This window comes from Plasmopara halstedii, assembly GCF_900000015.1.
Source record: "Plasmopara halstedii genome assembly, contig: Scaffold_1211, whole genome shotgun sequence".
In the NCBI taxonomy this organism is placed as follows: Eukaryota; Oomycota; class Peronosporomycetes; order Peronosporales; family Peronosporaceae; genus Plasmopara; species Plasmopara halstedii.
In genome coordinates this window covers 854,078-875,814 of record NW_020188126.1, presented here as the reverse complement: position 1 = coordinate 875,814, position 21,737 = coordinate 854,078, and the positions used below count along the sequence as shown (strand labels likewise).

Genomic DNA, 21,737 nt, shown 5'->3' with positions numbered 1-21,737 from the left:
GACCTATTTTTTCGACACATATTCATTCTGGATATGGCTTGACTGGAAAGCCACGAACCATGGGTTAGCTGAAGGCGAAAGATGTGCCACGCACTTTTCTCCTGGTGGAGCTTCACAACCCAGAATATCACCTTTGTCAGGAAGCAAAAAGCTCTAGACGCGGGCACGAGGTAGTCATAGCTTCCGTGAAAAACATGTAATAGTCCGAACTTGATAATAATAGGCTTGTAAAATGCCTCGAGCAAACTTTGAAGGCAAAAGCGGCAGTGAGATGCAGTCTCTGGATGAGAGAGCAGAGAGCGATCATATATCACGTTCTTCATAGTATGCCTCAGTCAAGACAGATATGACAACTGTATCCCGTGGTCTAAAGAGTACATTTCTGTCGGGACGGTAAGAAACTGCTGTGAGCTGGTGTGACCATGGCCAGGTCGGTAGCAAGTGAAAGCGACAATCAGTCACGAGTAGAATTCTGACATAAAGGAAAACAACTCATTCTCGTCACGATGTGACAGAACCACCTCGCGAAGTAGTATGCTCCTTAAGTAGGTGACGAAATAGATTATGTACTTTTGAATGGAGTGACTGGGGCACTTTAAGGGTTGTAAGATCCCCTCACTACCTCCGACAGAAGCTCTCTTAGAGTGAATGGTTAGGTTACTCACAGAATACTGTCTGGGAGCAGTCTACTTTCTATACTTTGTTAAAGGTATAGCACGACGTGGTGTTGAGGAGCCTGGCACGCGTGTGAAAGGAGTCCGTCGTATAATTGACGTGGCTTTCGTAACCAAATATTGCGCTCCATGGTTATTGCCTTTACAAAGGGAACATTGTGACAACATCGATCCGTGCGAAGTATGGAGCGACTTTGGTGAGAGTCGACTTCCACACTAGTTGCCGACGTTCTGTGTAAAAAATCTTATCGACGAGTGGCAATTCAAGCACCGTTAAAGTGAGCTTAGTTAGGCCACAACTTCGTAGCAAGCGCCAATTGCAAGAAAAATGGGCTACACAATAGCATGGTCAATTTCAGTTTGTTTGATGCCCCTGACCTTGGTTGCAGGATGTTAACAGCCTCTGCTGAGAGACAAAGATCAACTCTCGTTGTTGAAAGGCCCCAAGCAGGATGCTCTCGGGAGGTGGCTGGTTATGCTACAGAAGCAGCTTAATACAATATCGACGGTTGAATATCTGGTGACGCAGCTGTCCCGGCAACATTGTGGCTACGCACAAACCTACTTCAACATTTGTTCGTCCATAGTCGTGCGGAGCATGGGATGTCGGATAACGGGAATCACACTAAAGAATTGCGAGCAGTGCTCGTGCGTACGTCCTTAAGCTATTTCACACTTGTGTGTTAGGCGCCGTTTCATTGAGAAGCATGACCTGCGGGTAGATATCGCAATGATAAAATCGATTCTAGATTGATCTATGTCTCTGTTTAAGATGATTTTGAGAGTTTGGCTTGCCACCATCTCAAGAACAGTGCAAACCATGCCGAGATGGCACGAACCCTCGACAATCTCATCTAAAGAATCTAAACGATATTGAGGTGTGGCACAAAAGGCGGCAGTTAATGCTATAAATAATAGCCTCATGACAGGTGGGTTTTTTTCGAGTTAGCGATCTACAAAGTTTACGCTTCTCAGAACTGCCTGATACCCCACTCTCGGCCCTTTCAAATTTAGGCCATAATACATCGTATTTGACACTCGAACACTTGATTTTGACATGCGGCTTGTAAATATTCGGGCGCGGAAGTATCCAATGTAGAAGCTAACGGTATTCTTTGCGCTTCATATTAATATTTTCAAGTATCGGAAAAGATGCGGGTATTTGACGCGAAGTGAGCCTATAACAGTAAAGTGCGAGTCGTAATAATGGTGAAATGTCGACTTAAATCAAAAAAGCATCGTTGTGTATACATCAAACACATAACGAATCATCAAAGATGTTAACCTGTTTAAGAAAAATACTTAAGCGGAGTCTCGCAGTTGGTAAATTGCGCAATCTGCTTCTACCTTTCGTTATTCGAAAAATATGTGCGATTGAAAGGGTGATGCCACACTCGGTATGGTTTATAGTCACTTTGCAGCTCATTAAAAAAATAATAGACATCTCCATTTATGAGTTTGAAATCTTTATGCGCATCGATAAGCTGCAGAGATCGGTGCTAGCAGCGATTCTCTGCTGCTTCACGTCGAGACATCATGAAGCTTTATCCGCGTTTCTCACTTTTATGTAGAAATTGCTGGTATATCGACTGAGAATGAGCTTGACTTTTTTCTTTATCGGATCCAATTGAACTGGAAAGTGAAGTCGACCCCTAAGGTACATTTTGCAATATTTAGTCACACACCACCCACGCAAATAAGGAAAGGAAAGTGACATACCGTGATGAGCGAGCTCGTACGATAGTAGAAGAACTAGCGAAATATATAACATTGATTGGACTTGATTCACTTGCGTTTCAAATACGAAAGCGACCTGGTACAAAGGCGAGACCTTAAACTTGCGATGTATAAAATGATAAAAAAAGAGAAATGACCCAATTTCCATTAGAGCGAACAGCACGATGTTGGATATAGCAAAGGTACCCCAATTGCCAGGACCACCAGGATAGTAAACGATATTTGGAAGCAGCTCGAGCGATGACTTGTACACGGCATATACAGTGGGGACGACACATTCAATGTATTCCACTAGTGCCAAATATTCACAATGAAATAACAATTGGAGTCCTTGAAGCACAAGCTGTTCCGATCGTATTCCCTTTGTTGTTTTTGAATCAGAGACGCCAGAGCAATGAGCAGCTTTTTGTGCAGATTGTTTCGTTGCAACACTCTCGAAGTTTGGTTCAATCGGCTGAATCGATGTTTTACGAAAAGAACGAGACATGAGATTGCGCTGTCGAGCCAATCGTGTGTTGTTCGTGACATTTTGACGATATGACCCTGATGCTGCCAGAACTTGAAGTTGGATAGCCCGGTCTTCTGGAAGAGGATGTGGAAGACATGCATGCAATCGCACACCGCGCATTGAGACTACATTGCTTGCACGAGGATCTCGCGACACTGCAAGAATCATTGCAAGCAAATCTGGCGTCTCAGTCGATAATGCAGGCTGCAAATAACCTTGGGACAAACGTTGTTGATTGAGTAGTTGAACTACAGCAAATGCGTTGGCTCGTAATTCGCGGAATTCCAATAATGTTAGTCCCAAATCGGCTACAATAAATGATGCAGACAGGAGCAAAGATCCGGCACTTGACATGCAAACAGACATGAAAAGTGTGCTGTATAGATCCACCGTAAAACTCAAAATTTGCGGCATTAGGTCTTCCAATTCACGTGTGGCACTCAATACGAAATATTTGGCCCCAAATTTCCATATTGGTAGCATAATAACTGTAAATTTACGATACGGTGGAGAGGTTGAATCGTAAAGCGCTTTATAGTAAGGGTATAAGATAGCAAGAGCAAAGTATGCGTACTGGAATCGCTGATAGCGTAAAAGGTACGGCCGGCAAACAGACTTCTTCGTGAATGGTGACTTACCCAACACAAGCATAAAAACCAGCGGAATGTAGATCGCAAGAATCGCATTTCCAACTTGTTCAATAAATGGAAGAGGGAACCCAATCTTACTAGAAGCTATCAGCATGGTAGTAATGTACATCACGGTAAGTAGAAAAGCCATGGTAAGAACCTTGATAAGCGAAACATTCAAGACCGGAATAAATGTCGTAAAACTGAGATTGCTTACTATTGACATCATGAACAGTGCTATTGTCAGACGAATCCAAAACATCCAATTGGCTTTCCATCCTTCAGAAGGGTGGCGGAGCGGTAGGCACTCCAACAAGACTGCTACCGCTAGAGTAGGTATCGGAGTTAGCAAGCACACTAGAAATACACGAAGGCGAGAGGTAGTTTCGCAGTATGCATGAAAGCTTTCAAGACGTTCGACCGAATAAGAACCTTGACGACCCACTTGAATGTCGTTCCATTTCTTTTCGAGACGACTCCACATCAACATCTTTTAACTGTCTCACTTTAATCGACAGGTGCAGGGTTTCTTTTCTATTTTAAAGCTAACCCATGAAGAAGGTGGTGCAAATTCGGATAATGCCGCTTCGAGCAATTTGGCTCGTAGAATCAGTGATTAGGAACTTTTGGCAGCCATTGAAGTGAATACATTCGAGACTGAACTTTAAAAGATTCAAGTCACCCGATGTTCGTCGTATATGCACAATTTTACTCAAAAAATGGCATGAATTCTCACTACAAATGAAATGTCGACGCTTGGTCCAGCACTTTTTTCGCGATCGCAAACTTTGACAGAATCCAGAATATCTGCAATTCTATACACCTGAGAAGTTTTTCTGAGGCTGATTAAAACGCCGAGCGAACGGGAGACAACTCATGATTGTCAGCAGTATGACATTCCCAGTCTCGATTGCCGATGACTAAATTTTGAGATGAAATTTTACCAGCCGAGCCACGTTGTCCTCCAAACTCGCACCCTAGGTCTGGGTTGTTTAACATAAATTGTCGTCAGTCTAAAAAGCGTTACTAGAAGTAACATAGAAGTCCCACCACCTTCGTATTTCTATGTTCGATGAAGTTATCCAATAATGTTTTAATTTAATTGCTTACATATCGATGGTGTCAGATATCCGCAAACGTCGCTTTATTGAGTTAATGAGCTTCGTAAGACAAAAAAGCGAGACGTGCGGAGAAAGTCGACCATTCTTTGCTTTTATCGTTCGCAGATTGCTTCTTGCAACATCAAAAATTTCATTTACTAGACAATCAATGCTCGATCTGCATTTCCACAAAGTCAATAAGGAACTCTGAGTGATCTTAAACATTCATTCGCGAATCAAATGCCTGCTGTTCAATACTTTTCCAATTGAATGCAGCAATGGAATTCATTTTGTCATGTACTTCCGCTGTTTGTGCTGCATAACGACAATTTAGTGATCACATTATAACGTCAACTTCAAAGACCATAGAATTGTGTCAGCCTGACAACAAAGAACCTAAATCAACAGTCAGCATTACGTCACAGATTGAATGCTGCTGAATTCAGCACACGACGAATTAGGTGTCTCTTGGGCAAGGAAAACCACCGCTACTTCAGATAGTTCATCAAGTCGATCGAAAAGAACCGAATGCTGGCATGCAGAGGCGCAAGAAATATAAGTGTAACATTGCCTTTCGTTGCCTTGACGCTCGGAAAGTGTTGAAGAATTTAGCTACTTTGAACGAGACGAATTTTGAACCAGCATTAGATAGAACTTTTCAGAATTTCTGGTCGTGTAAATGAAGCCCCTATTACTGTATCTAAACTGCGAGAGCACATATCTTCACTTTTTAGCAAGAACTTGATTCTTGTATTCGCTCATTGTGCCTCGAAAGCGAGTCACTTGTTGATCACCCACTACCCACAATTCTTCGCACACACTTTGCACAAAGTGTTGGTCGTGAGAAACAATCACAACACCGCCTTTGTACTCGCGTAGAGCGTCAATCAGTGCATCGATAGTCTCCATATCCAAGTGATTAGTCGGCTCATCAAGCACCACAACGTGTGGCAGACGCCACGTCATAAGCGCAAAGCCGACACGGGATTTTTGACCACCTGACAATGTACGTGTGGGTTTGATTGCTAGCTCACCCGAAAGATTAAACCGACCAAGGTGAGAGCGAAATTCATCGGCTTCATGACCAGGAAACATCTCTTTCATGTTTTGCACTGCTGACTTGGACAAATCAAGCGAATCAACGTGGTGCTGTGTGAACGTGGCCACACGCAGACGCGGGTTCATCGTCACGGAGCCTTCGGTGGCACGAAGTTTGCCGATCATAATGTTGATAAGTGTCGACTTACCAGAACCATTCACACCGAGAATGCCAATACGACTCGTCATATCTACACCCATGTGCACATCCTTGAATAATAACTGAGACTCCGGTGAATATCGGAAACCTACGCCTTCGATAGCAATGATAGGTCGACCAAGCGGCTCCGGTGGCGGGAAACTCATCCGGAAAGCATGCTCGTCTTCTGGCTCATCAATGAGCTCATTGCGTAAAATCTTTTCCAATGCCTTAACACGTGATTGAACGAGCGGTGCCTTCTTCGCGTTGGCACGGAAACGCTCAATAAATTCCTGCATGTGCTGGATTTTCATCTGCTGTGCATCATAAGCCTTGCGTTGTTGACGCACATTTTGCTTTACCGTGTGCTCGAAAGTGTTGTAATCGCCTTTGTAGTACGCTAGCTTTTGATTTGACAAGTAGATGATATCGGTGGTCACAGCATTTAAAAAGTTTCGGTCGTGAGATACCACAATCATCTGCTTTTCGTACTTTTCCAGATAATGCTCCAGCCATATAACAGCTTCAAGATCCAAGTGGTTCGTCGGCTCATCAAGAAGTAGCAGGTCTGGTGCCATGAACAGTGCACCAGCTAGTGCCGTACGCATTCGCCAACCACCTGAAAGCGCCTTGGCCGGTCCATCCACGACGTGATCGGGGAACTGAAGGCCATTTAAAATAGTACGCGCGCGTGATTCAGCCGTATCCGAGTCAATGTTTTGGAGTCTGTCGTAAATTGCTTTAAGAAGCATGCTGTTGTCAACACCCTGCGTGCTTTCTTCAGCTATTAAATCTTTTTCTTTCTGTAATAACATACTTCGCTCGTAGTCTGCAGCAAGTACAACCTCCAAAACACTGCGGTCATCCTTGCTAAGCTTGGAAGCTGATTCCTGCTCTACTAATTGGATACGAATATGCCGAGGAAATCCCTCGAGTTCATAGTGCGAGATATATCTTAGCAAAGTCGTCTTGCCGGCTCCATTCTTGCCCACAAGTCCGTATCGGCGACCAGACACAATTTTTAGCACCGTGTCAGATAACAGCGTCTTTCCTTTAAAGTGGATCGTCAGTCTTGGCACGTGTATATCGCGCTCCCCATTGTCCTGCGAGAGATCGGGCAGGAACCGCGCATCTTCCCACTCGCGGTCAAGTTCGGCTTGCTCATCGTCGTGCTCAGCTGTAAGCTGCTCCAATTTGATCTGTTTTCGCACTTGACGAGCTGAAAGTGCAGATTGCTGCGCTTCTAGCTCATCATTTGTGGTCTTACGAATCTTATCAAAGCCCCACATGCGGGCCATCAGCTGCTCTGCATCGGCCGCGCCCTCGTCCAGACGTGCCTGTTCCTCGATGCTCTGCGTGTTCTCCAATGCGCGAACCTCATCCTGATGCACTCTATTCTCTTTGAAACTCGGACTTGCTAGCAACTTTACGGCCAATGAAGCACAAATTTTGGTAGCAGCCGCCGTGTCGTCACAAAATCCGGTGCTAATCAAGAATGGGGTCACGCTATCATTTAAAAGCTCTTCCAAAGCTACGCTCTCGGAGGGAAACGTGTCCGCTAGTTTTTCAGCTAAGGCACCGCTAATGTACGCGAAAATGTCTTCATCCAGTCCGCGAAGGGTTGTCGAGAGGACCTGTGTCACAGCTTGCTCCATCGTCCACCTCAAATGTATCAATAAATTCGCCGAACTTTGCTTGAATATACAATCATTTCAGTACACACAGTGAATGTAATTATGGACCATCAAATATTTTTCAAAATCTATATTTTCTCTCGCCAATATCATGTAATACTGTAATCACTGAAACGATTCGTTGAACGCAGAACGCTCAACGCTAAAGTGCAACGCGCCGGATTGTATTTGACTCTTTTGTACCAATGTTTAGGGGTCGAGTACACTTTAAGTTAAAAAGGTTTCTTTGTGCAAGATGCACGGCATTTCTTTTGCATTTCGTAGCACCTACCGTCAATCGCACTCGATTCGAACTACACAAGGGTCCACCTTGCAATATTGACCACTTCGCGAGCGACCACGACGTCTAAAATACCAGTTTCTAATCGTGCCTGCTCTTCGGAACATACTTGCACAGGGAGTTTCATCTCATGCATCAAGAAAGTTCAATGGCCTAACAAGCACCTAAATAAGTAATTCCGGGATTGACGCGCTAGAAGAAAACATCCGGGAGGGATCCGAGGTATGCTCCAATTAATGCGAGCGTTGTAACTCTTCGAGTCCTGATCATGAACCTCTGCCATCACACAGTGATACACGGCCTGATCATTCCCCTAGGTGGATGTGCTCACTGCGGTCGGCCTTCTTGCTGCACGAGTCTCGAATTCCACACACCTTTCATCGGCGAAAATTGTTGCGATACTTTGCCGTGGAGCTCATATTCGCAACATAGCAGCCTCAACAGTCACGCTGACTCTTGCCCAAATCACCACAGCATGATCATGGTTACCAACCGTCTGAAGTCGCTCCGCGCGTTGGTACTGCACCCTTATACGCCAATGCGTGCTGTACACCACGATCGAAACGAGCGAGTCGTCGCAATTGAGTGCTCTCTTGACCCATAAATTATCACTTTAAAGTTAAACCGTTTGTGTTGAGAGCAGCAGTGGTTGCGGAGACCCGAAGTCTCCATGAGGGGTGTGCATTTAATAGTAGAAGCGGCGAAAGTGCCATCTACCGCAAGGTCGGTTGCGAACCACTAGTGGTAAGCACAATGCAATGGGTGACTCTGCCTCTTTCTAAGAAAGGTGAAGGCCAACGGCACGCGTGGTCATAATCGACAACGGTGCGCGGGCAATCTTGCTGAGTTATACTTCAAGTTTCCAAAATGCTTTGTAAGGGCGCCCCTCTCACTTGGCCAGAAGCAAACACCATTTCTGGTCCGCTTGCCGGCCTAATAACCTTCTGGTCTCCTCCCTTGTACATTAAGCCGTGCCGGTGGAGGTCGATCTCCCGCAACTGGCTCTAGCAAGCTCTCTTGATTGCGGCTGTGCGTTGAATCTCTCCGAGAGTCTTGGTGTGCGCAGTGCTATGGCAAAGATCAAGGTGCGAATCGAGGATTTGGATCATCCAAAGTTGGTCTAGGATGATCCAAATCCCCAATAAATCCCGATTCGCACCTTGGTCTTTGCCATCGCACTGTCTAATAAATTGATTCGGAGCCGCTCGCTGCTTTAAACTAATTAGGATAGATCAAATACAGGGAATGTGGGGATGCTGCGCTGTGTTCAGATTGACTTATATCAGCGTAATCATGTTATGACTTCAGTATGTCCGCGTAAAACACAAGATGTGTCCGTAATCGTTTTAAAATGCTTTGAGTACATCTTCTCTCTTCATCGCTATGCCCGTGGACGATCTGATGCAATGGGGTCACTACTAAGTCTTATAGACTGCAGACGCTGGAAGTATAGATATGCTCATTGCATTGGAAAAACTCTCGCCACACATCATACTTGCGTGTGTTTTCCCTTCCTTTGATGCTTTTATTTGACTTGACTCTCGGTCATTGAGTTGCGCAACCTGTGCATGACGCAAATTATCATTAAAATGAACTGATTATGAAGTGGGGCTGGTCTGATGTCAGCAAGTCAAATTTGATCGACATCTCTTACACTAATACCAAATCCACTTAGTGGAGATGTTAAAGGCACCCAGGGAGTAAGTTGCTTAAACACCGCGGTCTCTCCATGCAAATGTTTCGATTGATGACTTTTTCAACGGAGGACACGCGCTTCGTCTGACCATCCGTTTGTGGATGGTCAGCGGCTGCCTTACTTCGCTGTAACGCACGGATCTTCCCTCGATAAAACTGACTGCCCGTAATTTATGTTAAGTAAATACTCTGTCAGATTACCCTCAACTTGATGGGGGTATAATTCGTTGCGAGCGGCTCCTTGTCATGAATAGCCTATCGCTTTTCAGCAGTCTCAAGCTGGTCCGTCGGTATCTTCTTTGATCAAATCGCAGCCTGTTACAAAGGGTGAAGCGCCACAGACGATGTGAAATGTCCGCTCTGGATTCGAAAGAACCAGATTTGGAGCATGAATGAGGCTTTTTTCACAGTCTTTATATTCCTGCACTTCATCACCTTTGCCGTCTATTTGTAGGAGATGGATCGTGCCGTGTCGGCATATTTTACACTGTATTTGTGAAAGAAACTGATCAGAACATACCACTTTATAGTCCTTTTGGAGCCATGCACAAGCCAATCTGTAATGGCCGTTATTGATGTACAATCTGCTCGCAGGCCTTGCTTCTGGATAAAGCAACTCAGGAAGGGAATTTGTCGGCGCCAAAAACACACTCGTCAATATTGGCGAAAAATCAAGCGCACAAGGTTTTAATGTTGTTGTTTATTTTTACCTTTCCGTGTTCAGCACGGCAATGGACAAATGTCTTTCAAAATAGGCTTACACACAGACACTATATTACCAGAACAGCTGCGTCGCCAGTAGATTGATCAAAGTCGAGATAGCATCACCGGTCACTTTAAAGCATCGCGCACGAAGAACTTGCCTCAGTAAAAGGATGCTGCTCTATCTTATGAGCTGTTGGGAATGTCCAATAACATGGCCGAAGGCAATGAACAAAGTGGATCCGGCCATGTTGTTCTGATGCGCATTTTTTATAAGATTAATATTTGCACAGGAATTGTATCTACATTTAGCTATTTCTTAAACATGTGCAATTCACCACCTTTCGTTAAAATATTTGACAAAAATTCTACTCCGAATATGAAGACTAATTTTTTTACCAAATCCGCTTTGTGCTGTGCTCAGAAGAAAGTGTCAATGGAATTGAGCTGTACCCTTAACAAGAGCAACATTTGTCGACACAGTATTTGTTCCGGAGGTCAAGTCGATCTACAGACGCCCTCTGCTTCCGGAGATGAATCGCATGGTGAATCTCTCGTCACCACGCCGAGGTATACTCCAACAAAGTATTGGAGGAATCCGTAAATCCCCGATGATAGCTGCTCAGCGCTTCTGACTCGCTCTGAGAGTATTTCTGTAAATCAAGTTATGTAACAACGAAGGCAGATTTTGCTCCTCGTCCGTTGCCAACTGTACTATTGTTAAGACTCGCCGTCTTTCAACTCCTTGCGAATATTCTATCATAGTATCTGTCGGAGGTAGTGAGGGAACCATAGGAATACTCCGGCCATTCAAGTCACGAGTGTACAAGTTTTCTCGCCACATACCCGTGAGGCTCAACTCTGTCACACTGTGGACCCATCATATCGCGTCGAGAATGAGCCAAACTTCTTAATTACATAGAGTAACCCTTCTACTCGTGAGTTACAGTTCCTTTTAAACTCGACCGGCTCTAGAACGGGAAATTATGACCTCAGTCGCTTTCACTCACCATGGGTTCTAAGTCGGTTTTCCACTGTCCCAACCGAGATTCAATGCAGATACCAAGGTAAACTTTTGTCATTTCCCGTCTTAATATAGGTTCACATGGGAGCCCGCAAACTTTTATCCCATCCCGAGACAAATGACGCTTTTAGCTCAGGAGCTCTGTTCGAGGCACTTTACAGTTCTATTGCATCAAATTCGGCCAGATTCATGACCTGCATGGAAGCTATACCGCCCGTGCCCACGCCATAGAAGACTTCTGCTTCCTGGCAGAAAAGGTTTATGGCGTGTCAGAGGTCCGCTAGAAGAGACCTAATTTTGTAGCCTTTATGTCGACCCATGGTTTGTAGCTTCCATTCCAACCATATTTAGGATGGGTTTGTATCTCAATTTCAGGTCTTGAACCAAAAAGCGTTCCACACTGTCAAAGTCTACACTTCTTATTGACCGTCCAGCATAGTCTTTAGCGCCTTTGCCAGTGTCCTCGTGCGGATATTATATTCGTATTCGGCACGCAAATAGTCCGCATACTGTCGACTGTTTTCGTCAGTCGCGCGTTGCTAGTAATTTGGCCAGGACTTTTTAGCCTTTATAAAGCCCGGGACGTTGGTGTTGACAAACATCAACCCTTGGCTGTGAGTCCCATCTCTCTGATAGAGTTGCTCATTTAGAGCTGATTCCGACTGGTAACGACCTCCTCAATGAACAAAGAACTTCGCTCATTCCCAGTCTCTCTTGCGCGAGAGCCCAATCCTCTGTACCACCTAGCCGTGATACAAAAAAGCATCAAAGGCGCAGATGTTTCATACTACCGCAGTTGACACACCTGAGAGTATAGCAGAGTAACTTAGCAGCTGATGTAACTCTCTTCTACCTCAGCAAGACTGAGAACTATCGCTTTTGGTGTGCACATACATGCTTGTGCGTGCGCGCTTTACGTTGCACCTTCCATTCTTGGGCGTTTGTGGAACGGTGATACTAAATACAGCGGCAGCTTGTTGTTCAAGAATGTGCTTCTTACGCTTGTGCAGACGCTGTTGATTGGCATTGGTCTTGTGACGCTGAAAGTCGCACAATTTGTGAATCGTTCCATTCAATTTGATTGCACGAGGTACTTCAATTTCCACTAACTCATCCGTATTTCACGGCACGGTCATTGAATGAGACAACACACCGTGCTTCATTTAAAAAGTAGGGTAGACGCAAGGAAAACTCGCACAGCAAAGGCTATGCGGAAAGACCGGTCGTAAGATGGCATCCATAATCGCCTTCGATAGAAAGGCCAGCCACCATTGTTACGATATAAGCTATTATTTACCGCCAGTTCTCTATGATGAGGTACGTTTGAACCAGAATTTTGAACACACCCGATATCCTTGATTCGGTGGTGCGAATATCCGCGACATTTGTAGAGTTACCACTTCTCACGTCGGAGATACCTCTTGTACTAAGGCGCACATACAGTCCGTTTTCATCCGTGTTTTCCTAGGTTTAAACCGCTAGCGTGACGCAAAGATACGCCTGAAAGTGCTTTTGTTTGCAAAAATTGAAACAAAAATTTATAAGCGTAATTGGGCAAACTAAAGCCCAAGTGCATCTGAGATGTGGCGGAAGAGAAAGCGCTCGAAGCCGTTAAGGCATTCTTAATTCGTATTAATCCATCTTTAGCATGGATGAGATTATGTTTATATCAACGTTCCTGTTCAGAGAAGCAAATACCCCTCTCTCCTCTTTTCACAAAAGCTAGGACGAACTGCATAAAGAGCCTTATGGTTAGAAGCAGCTGTGCTTTTAGTGAAGCCTGATTGAGGCGTTCCTGACGGCGCCACATTAGTGCATTCTCATAGCTGGTGAGCGGCTGCAGGTAAGTGATTGCTGCTTCCGGCGCTAGGGCAATCGAATACGTTATCCTCTCTTGCAATCATAAAAATAAGATCAATAAGCGTACCCAGTTGTCCCGAGGAAAAATAGTCGAGTAGATTGAGTTCCATCGTCACAAATGATTCAGTTTAACAAGATTCACTCTTCGAGTCACCTTCTGGTGTTATCAAGTGTAACGGAATTGCCGTGCGCATTGCGCAATAAAAGCGTCTGATTAACAAGGCCTAGTTGAAAATCGCAGAGACGATAGTTTTTACCCCTCTGGAAGCAAAATCGAAATATTTAAAATAAAGAAATACTAAGTAAGCTCATCAATATCAAGCGCAATATATATACAATTGAATCAGGTCTCTTTTACCATGTGCAATTGTGAGACTACGTGTCAATTCTACAAGATTCTCATTGAAACATCTGACAGCTTAATTAGTGCTCTGATCCTAATACTATATCGGTTTTTGGCATTTGCAATGCCTCCTCATAATGTGCACAGTCGTTAGATGCTAGATGTCATAGCATCTAAGTCTATCCGAGCGTCATATGGTTTCACCAATCTCGTAGCGTTAATGTTGGAGCCAAATATTTTGGAACGTGAGCCCGAACTCTCTTAGACGGAGTTGCTAGATTAAAGAATAGGTACAACTGATATCAGCCCGTACGACGTAAAATAAAACCAGTTTCTTCATAATTGGGAGCCAACAATCCCCCGCAAGCGGTTGATAGGACAACACTGCACTGGGGCCAGACCCTTCATAACTCAATCAGAGGAAAAGTGGGAAGATTGGGGCAGATGTTTGGCACTACATCAATTTTAGCATCTGCGGGAAATTTGTGCCGCTCAGAAGCCTGGATGTGCTCTTCTTACCCAGTAGAGCTAGAATCCATCGTCCCTGGCGCGCTCTTAGAGCTAACGCGTCCCCTGCCCTATACGACTCTCGCGACGCGGATATTGAACTCTGCATTTATTGTGGCACCCATCGTGTCTTCGAAAGAGGTAAATCAATAACAAGAATGTCTCAGCGCGAATAATAAAATTTATAGAACCTTCATGGAGTTGGTTAGAATATCCGCCTACGAAAGAAGTGATGTCGCCAGTGCGGTAGCGAGAATTCCAAGCCTTCGACAAAGTTTGACTATCTGGATGGAGACATGAAGTTAAATAAGATTTCACGCTGTCTGTAGCAGCAGCTTACCGACCAGATAGCTTATAGCAGTGGAATCACGATACATTTCCCAAACTGACCGATATAACGGGTGAATTTGCATCTCCAAAAACGATAAAGCAGGCAGCACAATCCCTACTTTGCTGCGACTGCTCGATGTTATATGAACTGCAGCTATCGCATGCGAAGGGAGGGCACTGCTTTAGTTAAATTTAATTTATTAGTTTTATCAGCCTTTTATACACCTATACCGCTTTGGTATATTTTGGCTTTGACCTTCACTGTCGCACACTTTGCGTATGTCGCTCAATATCTACGAGACAAAAACATCAAATCTGCTTTGATGTGAAGGGAGTTTGCAAGTCGATAGATTTTGACACTCCCTTACCTTTCAAAACCTATTCCACTCTATGCCAGTTTTAGAGGAATTGGGGATCAACAAATCATTTATGAGAAATGATGCAAAGTTTTCAAAGGCATAAACGGTGTTAGCGAAATCATTACAGTGTGTCGCCCTAGTATATCGGTTGCTCTGCATCATCTGCTTTGAGATTTATACTTCGCTACGCGATTAACGCGATCTTTGTGACTATCAGTATAAATGGTTCCCTGTAAGCATTTTAAGCATGGCATCGAGTACCTTTAGCAGATTTTGTATAGTGCGGATCTTGGTTTGAGGATTGTCGCAGGTAATGAATACATGCTGTCACAATTCTTACATCAAGGTGAGAAGTCTACGATGAATGAACTTTTAATTCAAGACGACAATCATGTTGATGGAAGTGAAATGAATTTCTTTGGGTATGTCAGAGCCGGAATCAAGCAAATCCATGTTTTGGTGGCGATTCCAACCGAAAAGGCAGTGTTTCCCACGTTTTTGGTGACCCTTTGGTCATATCGACTGGTCTGATTGTGACTTTCAAATCTTATCGGATCTCGTCACTCTAGTAGACCCCATGGATTGTCATGGCTAAGCGTGAGAGATGGAACGACGACATCACGACTGGCTTTCTCTATAATAATGACAAGGTCGGAGAAATGGGCAGCTTTAGCGATTTCTATTAGTAAATTTATGAAGCGATACGACCGGAAGAGTATATTTGTAGACCGTGCTGATGCATATGTTTTGAAGCAACCAGAATTCTTCCGAAACCGGCAGGATGGCGAAGAACGCTATGTGCGGCGACGAATTATTTACCCGGTAAAAGGATTAGCCCGTGCATTAATACGATTCGTAGATCAGGGTTCCGTATTTGACGTAGGATCAACACACGTTGTGTGTCAAGGGGACCTGTGCCATTATACACCAAAGCTGGAGACAAGAAATGGCGGGGCATGCGCGCTTGCAAACGCTTAGGTTTGGCGATAATCAAATTCATACACTATAAAAACTTTCATCAGCGCAAAATGCGCCATTCACTCCTACACCAAACAAATAATATCGCCGACTGATTACAACTCACTATGTAAGCTACGCATAAGCTCGGCTGTCACCATATAAAGCCGACTAAGCAGATAGTCTGCATTTAAATGCTTAGCAAAGAAAAATAACCTAACTGGTAATCTCTGTGAGAGGTGTGGCGTTTGCGACGATGTCAAGCACGAAGTGACGCATGATCCGCATCGATCACGAACATCGTAGACCAAAAGGGATGCAGAGAGAGCTTGATAGTATCATACGAAATGGCAAGCAGCTCTTGTCGAGAAATGGATAGTTTTCTGGCTGGCTAAACTCTAACCAATCAGTCATCAATGTAAAATGGCATCACAGCCTATAATTTGCAAAGGGTCAAACAGTTCCGGATATGTGGAACGAACGATTTAAATCCAAGGCTAAATTGAGGTCACCCTCAAGACCTTCAGTCACACTATTGAAAGCCACATCTTCTGCCAATCCCAAACATCTTGGTGCGTGTTGGTGCAAGTAATTGGTCAGCTAAACCAGTATCTTCATTTCCTTTGTGCCAGTGTCGCTCATAAATCTTCCGTGAATCTAATCTTGGTGGGGTCTACGCGGGTACCATGCCTTCCAATGAAGCATTCTACATATGGGATTTCGCCAGCGCTCAATCAAATATTCTGTCTGATGGTAGTAAGCGCATACAGACAATCACCGCTTGCAAGTGTTTGATACAGATGCCTACGTCCTACCTTCCGTGATCGATGTGACTATGGATGAAAATATCGTCAAAATAGGTCTACTGTGCTACCTGACAGCTGTGCCCCGAGACGGTTGAATGTCACTGGTGCGTTATACAGACCAAGAGAGAGCCTTGGGGCAATGCCAGTCATAATCAGTCACTCTAAAGGCGTTCTGCTTGTAGCATACACTGCAGTGGAGAAGATATCACTGATCTCATGGGATATTGATAGCAATCATTAGCTTGCTCAAGAGTGCTAAAAGAACTGAAAACTTCGCTGCCGCTCTGATTGGCCGATTGCACCCTTTGAATCCCTCTCACCCTCTGGAATATGACTGCGTGGTGACCACCTATGAAGCCGTGGAACGGGAGGGTGCTTTATGAATTCGTCTCAATTCCGGGAACCGAATACTGTGTGATACGTGAATGCCTTCATTGTACGCATATCGCGACACACAATAATGAGCAAAGAGAAAGAATCGTTTGTAGTATATGGTATCAATCTTAATATACTTATTTTACATCGCACTGAATTTACGTAATCGCTTTCGGTGGGACAATCAAAATTTGATCGTGTGCGGCAACATGTGATGCAGCCACGTTTCCCAGTAAAAAATCCAAATTCTACTCAGTGCGCATAATAAACTATTTTGTCGTATACACCAAACGCAATCGGAAATCGTACACTACGTATGCCGCAGTATTTTTTATTTAGCGCAAGATTGATTTTGATGCGACATCGTGGACACTTTAGACATCGATAAAAAATCGCGGTTTAATAGAAACGGGAAATCTGATCATTGTTCTGTAAACATTCAGTGATCTGACATATTCAAATAAGAAGACTGCAAAATGCGTTAGAATTTCAGTTTTCCTCTTATATCATCTGAGGCAAGATCGGTAAGGTGGCAGCGGATTAAAAGGTTGGCTCGAACTTTGTGATTGGGCCTGGAGAAATACTACCTGCGGAGTACATCCGACCGGACAGCAAGTAGCAGCTTTGCGCGCTTGCATTAGGCATTCCAGCGACAGTAGTTGATAAAAATACAATGGGGCATGAACAGTTTGTAAACATGAGTTCATCACTTCAAACAATAAAGTGGTGCAAACAAGAAGTGAAAGCAGACCAAAACAAATTTTCTAGTCGCGATCGACATCCCTAGTATCGGAGTTAGCCGATGGAGCTGATGCAAAAAATTTGGACGATTTGTACTGACACATTTGAAGGATCTCTCACGTTATGTGGCGGTGTATTTTTGAAGATTAAAAATCTCGCCAAATTGACAGAGTTCAAGACATAATACGAGAATCAATGAAGGCAGAGTTTCAAGTAACATTAACTATGGAGCAGGACAAGGTAACGATCATGTGTACCTTGTTCGATTTTTATTTGCCATCGTACTACACACGTGGGTACTAAAAGTAATTACTCCAAGGCCGCGAATACAGGTATCACTAGAAGCTGAGGGATATCTTCGTGCTGTGCAAATGTGAGGTGACGACTTAAACTGCGCGCTTGTACGAAGTTAAAGCAAAAGAGCATCACATTCCACAGACCTTTGCAATTAAATTTGCAGCAACGATTTCGCGGCGCAAGAGGTTTTCAGTCAGCTCAGGCTTTACAATGTCATACCATTTCGCTGTAAACCTTAAGCATCAAGCGAATGATTGCATCGAACGGAAACGCTGTGGCATGCTCGAACGGTGTAATGCTGTATCAGGTTTCAACACTTCTTTTCAATCATGTTAAATACGCGTTTGCAGCTTCTAGTCATGTGTTACCACCAAACTTGATTTTTAAAGCAGACGCAAGATAAGGAACGACAGATGTTGCCATGATTCATCTTCGAAAGCGGACGTCGAAAGACTAAACTTTCGAAATCGTCTAGTCTAGTACATTACCAGTAAGTCCTCTGAATCATTATCGAAGCTAATAATTTCATGCAATAGGTGTCATTAAATAGCAGCTACCCCCACAGGAGAGCGACAGCAACAACAAAACCTTTGAGGCATCTTAAATTAAGCATAAAAAATTTAAGCAGGCGGCTTGGCTATAATATAAAGCAAGCAAAAAGTGTAGCACAATTATCACTAGCCATGTGGCGGAAGATTTTACATTTTAGTATGTAGCTCTTACTCATGAGAGCTATTGTATAGAGTGGATACTTGATCAGCAATATCACAAATATTACTGAGGCGACTGATCACCCCTCCTTTGATCTCAACCATGCAAAGTGAAAGCTAAAGTCGACGCCTGCAGTGTATTAACAATATTAGGTCAGGCTAATATCAGTACAAAGAGCTACATATCGTACCAGAATGAGCAAGCTCATATGTTAGTACAAATAACATCAGAGTGAATAGTTTTTGTTGGATACAGACCATTTGGGTCTCGAGCACAAAAGCAACCTGATACAATGGATTAAGCTCAAACTTGCGCTTGAACATATGACTCATTACGAAAAATGATCCTATTTCCAGTAAAGCAAACAGCAAGATGTTTATGGCAATATGCTGGTTCCATTTACCAGCAACTCCAGGATAGTAAACAACATTTGGAAGCAGCTCAAGCACAGACTTGTATAAGACATAGATCACCGGAACAAAGCATTCAATGTACTCCACTAACGCCACATACTCGCAATGAAATAAAAGTTGTAGTCCTTGTGAGACGATTTTTTCCGATTGTTCACCCCTTTTTGCATCGACGTCATCACATTCTGATGTAGTCTGATTAACGGTGTCAGGCGTCAACATTGATGTGACATTTATAACACTTGGTCCTGCCGGTAGCACTGCAGATTGTTGAAGAAAACGCAGCACAATTGTGCTTTGGTGACGAATGATTGCTCTATTTGAGTCAGTTTTATGATAATACGAGCCCGATGCTGCAAGGGTCTGAAGCTGCTGAAATCGATCGTCTGGAAGAGGATGCGGAATACATGCCTGTAATCGCACTCCATGCAATCTGGTAATGTTGTTAGCACCTGGATTTCGCGTTACCGCAAGGATCACTGCTGTTAAGTTTGGTCTCTTTAATGATATTTTTAATTGACGAATGCTCGCTGTCGAAAATCGACGATCCAGCAATGCCACCAGAATATTTGCGTTAGTTTGAAGCTCGTGAAACTCCAGTAGCGTTTGTCCAATATCTGCAGCTATGAAAAGTGCAGATATATAAAAAGAAGAAGCGCTTGACATGCAAACAGAAATAAAGAGAGAGCCAAACAGATCAGCCATAAAGCTCACGGTTTGTGATATCACATCCTCCAGATCGCGCGTTGCATTCACAACGTAATATCTTGCACAAAATTTCCATATTGACAGCATAACTACTGTAAAAGCTTGGTATGATGACGGCACCAAATCATAAATCGCTTTAAATAATGGGTAGAGACCAGCAACGGTCACACAACCAGAAGAATATCGTTGATACCGCTGAAGATATGGCCAACACGGAGAGTCCTTTGAAAATGGTGCCTTGCCCAGCACGAGCAAGACCACTATCGAATTAAAGACTCCGGACACCAAACCTGCAAGCATTACAATAAAAGGAATAGGAAAACCAATCACGCTGGATAGTGATATCAAAGTGGGCATTAACATGATAGTAGGTAAGACAACCAAGGCCAATCCTTGTAAGAATGACACATGCAAGACCGGAACAAATTTTTCGAACTCCAAAACGCCAAAAGTACACGATAAAAGCATATTAATGGTCATACGAACCCAGAATACCCAATTCGCGCTCCACCCTTCTGATACAGGGCGAAGTGGAAGGCAATCCAAAAGAATCGTCACGAGAACAGCAGGCACCGGTGTCAACACGCAAACAATAAGTACGCGGGTGAAAGAAGTAGTCTTGCAGTAGTAATCAAAGCTTTCAAGACGTTCAACAGAATATGAACCTTGACGACCTACTTGGATGCCATTCCATCGTTCTTCCAAACGAGTAAATATTGACACGTTCAAGCGATTCATCATAGTGAGTGTAAGACTGGCAACGATTCCTATATGTGGTATGCACCTTATAGCCGTTGTCTATTTCGGCACAAACACTTGTTAAGATGAAAATACAGCCCTGAGCATCTGAGTAACCTTAAAAACATTTCGGATCTAGTGCAGAGGATGTGCATATTCACTCGCATTCTTTGTAACGGCTTGTCATAATAAATTCTGCGGAAGGAAATTTTTCTGATTGCTTTATGATGAAAAGGTTATGTACGTTACATTTGGACTGGAATGTATCGTACCAACTGGTAAGTTTAATACATATTCAAGTGACGATTTTCGGAAAAAAGAACAAAGTCTAGATGTGATGAGGATTATCACTAGTCGCTTGATAAATATACCAAGTAGAAATGATTGATTAAGTATAGTCCCTTCTGCTTTTTCCTCCTACCTACAAGCGCAATTTTTATTAAAATCCAGCACTACAATTTCCGGTGGTGTCGTGGACGAACTACCCAGAAAAGTCAGTAAAACAGATGATTATGGTGAAACTTGTATAATGCCTAGACCACAAAAATTTGCGGGAAAATAAAAAGACTAGAACGACTACAACACTTTCTGTTGACAATTTAAGACAGCAGAGAATATTTAAGCACTGAGTAAGGCCGATGTTGTCATTGCTCCTCACGACCTACATTTGTACAAAGTGTGTGCGAAGACTCGCTTTCAAGGCACCACGAGCGATCAAGCTCTTGCCGAAAATGTAGCTGATTAAGTCCCTTCTGTTGCACGATTGAATGCTCTTTTTCGGTAATAAATATAGAAAGGAAATGGAACGGGCTGCCGCGTACGTTGCACCTGGGAAGCTGGATCTGGCTGATAGAGCCTAGCTCGCTCTAACGAATTCACACCGACTCTTGTCCTAATCATCACGCCGTGACGACAGTCTGGTGTGACAAATCTGACGTTCTTACGGTGCTGATGCTCAGATCTTACACGATTTGACTGCGGCCTACCACTCAAATTAAGAGCGAGAACATCGCTCTGTTAGCGTTCTCTCAATCCACAAGCAGGCTGCTTGCACCGAGAACCAATGCGGGTGGTGAAACCCACCATCATGTACGTGAAGCTGGATAAGGACTTAATGAGTTTCAGATTTCATTCGCACACTCGATAAGGGAGCTCGTCGATCACCTGTCTTTAGAATATATGAGCTAGAAATGGACATCTGTCTGGGGTGTCGTCGTATACTTTTACTTCGCGAAGTGAGAAGCACGGCGCTGACCACTAGATGACAACACGACAACTCAAATCCAGCTTTGTATAGCCTCGTTGACTTCTATTA

The 21,737-nt window shown here is 43.7% G+C and overlaps 5 protein-coding genes across 5 annotated transcripts; 1 reads left to right on the top strand and 4 right to left on the bottom strand.

The window, feature by feature from the left end:
* Positions 1-1,634: 1,634 nt before the first annotated feature.
* Positions 1,635-2,289, top strand: PHALS_15261 (uncharacterized protein). The gene has a single exon (XM_024730598.2). The coding sequence runs from the start codon at positions 1,952-1,954 to the stop codon at positions 2,243-2,245; it is 294 nt and encodes a 97-aa protein (XP_024580859.1). The 5' UTR covers positions 1,635-1,951; the 3' UTR covers positions 2,246-2,289.
* Positions 2,289-3,826, bottom strand: PHALS_00851 (uncharacterized protein; the record flags this gene model as incomplete). The annotated part of the gene is made up of 3 exons (XM_024730597.1): positions 2,289-2,326; positions 2,394-3,653; positions 3,766-3,826. The coding sequence occupies 3 exons, from the start codon at positions 3,824-3,826 to the stop codon at positions 2,289-2,291; spliced, it is 1,359 nt and encodes a 452-aa protein (XP_024580858.1).
* A 1,545-nt stretch (positions 3,827-5,371) lies between these two features.
* On the bottom strand, positions 5,372-7,540 carry PHALS_00850 (atp-binding cassette; the record flags this gene model as incomplete). Its single annotated transcript, XM_024730596.1, has 1 exon — positions 5,372-7,540. One exon carries the CDS (start codon positions 7,538-7,540, stop codon positions 5,372-5,374), a length of 2,169 nt encoding a protein of 722 aa, XP_024580857.1.
* Positions 7,541-14,208: 6,668 nt separating this feature from the next.
* On the bottom strand, positions 14,209-18,454 carry PHALS_00849 (uncharacterized protein; the record flags this gene model as incomplete). Its single annotated transcript, XM_024730595.1, has 5 exons — positions 14,209-14,274; positions 14,335-14,375; positions 14,440-14,500; positions 18,344-18,371; positions 18,444-18,454. The coding sequence occupies 5 exons, from the start codon at positions 18,452-18,454 to the stop codon at positions 14,209-14,211; spliced, it is 207 nt and encodes a 68-aa protein (XP_024580856.1).
* A 191-nt stretch (positions 18,455-18,645) lies between these two features.
* Positions 18,646-20,425, bottom strand: PHALS_00848 (uncharacterized protein; the record flags this gene model as incomplete). Its single annotated transcript, XM_024730594.1, has 2 exons — positions 18,646-18,695; positions 18,757-20,425. The coding sequence occupies 2 exons, from the start codon at positions 20,423-20,425 to the stop codon at positions 18,646-18,648; spliced, it is 1,719 nt and encodes a 572-aa protein (XP_024580855.1).
* Positions 20,426-21,737: the final 1,312 nt, after the last annotated feature.

Bases quoted from the DNA above. Each gene is read 5' to 3' on its own strand.
- PHALS_15261 (XM_024730598.2), top strand. From the start codon at position 1,952: ATGTTAACCTGTTTAAGAAAAATACTTAAGCGGAGTCTCGCAGTTGGT.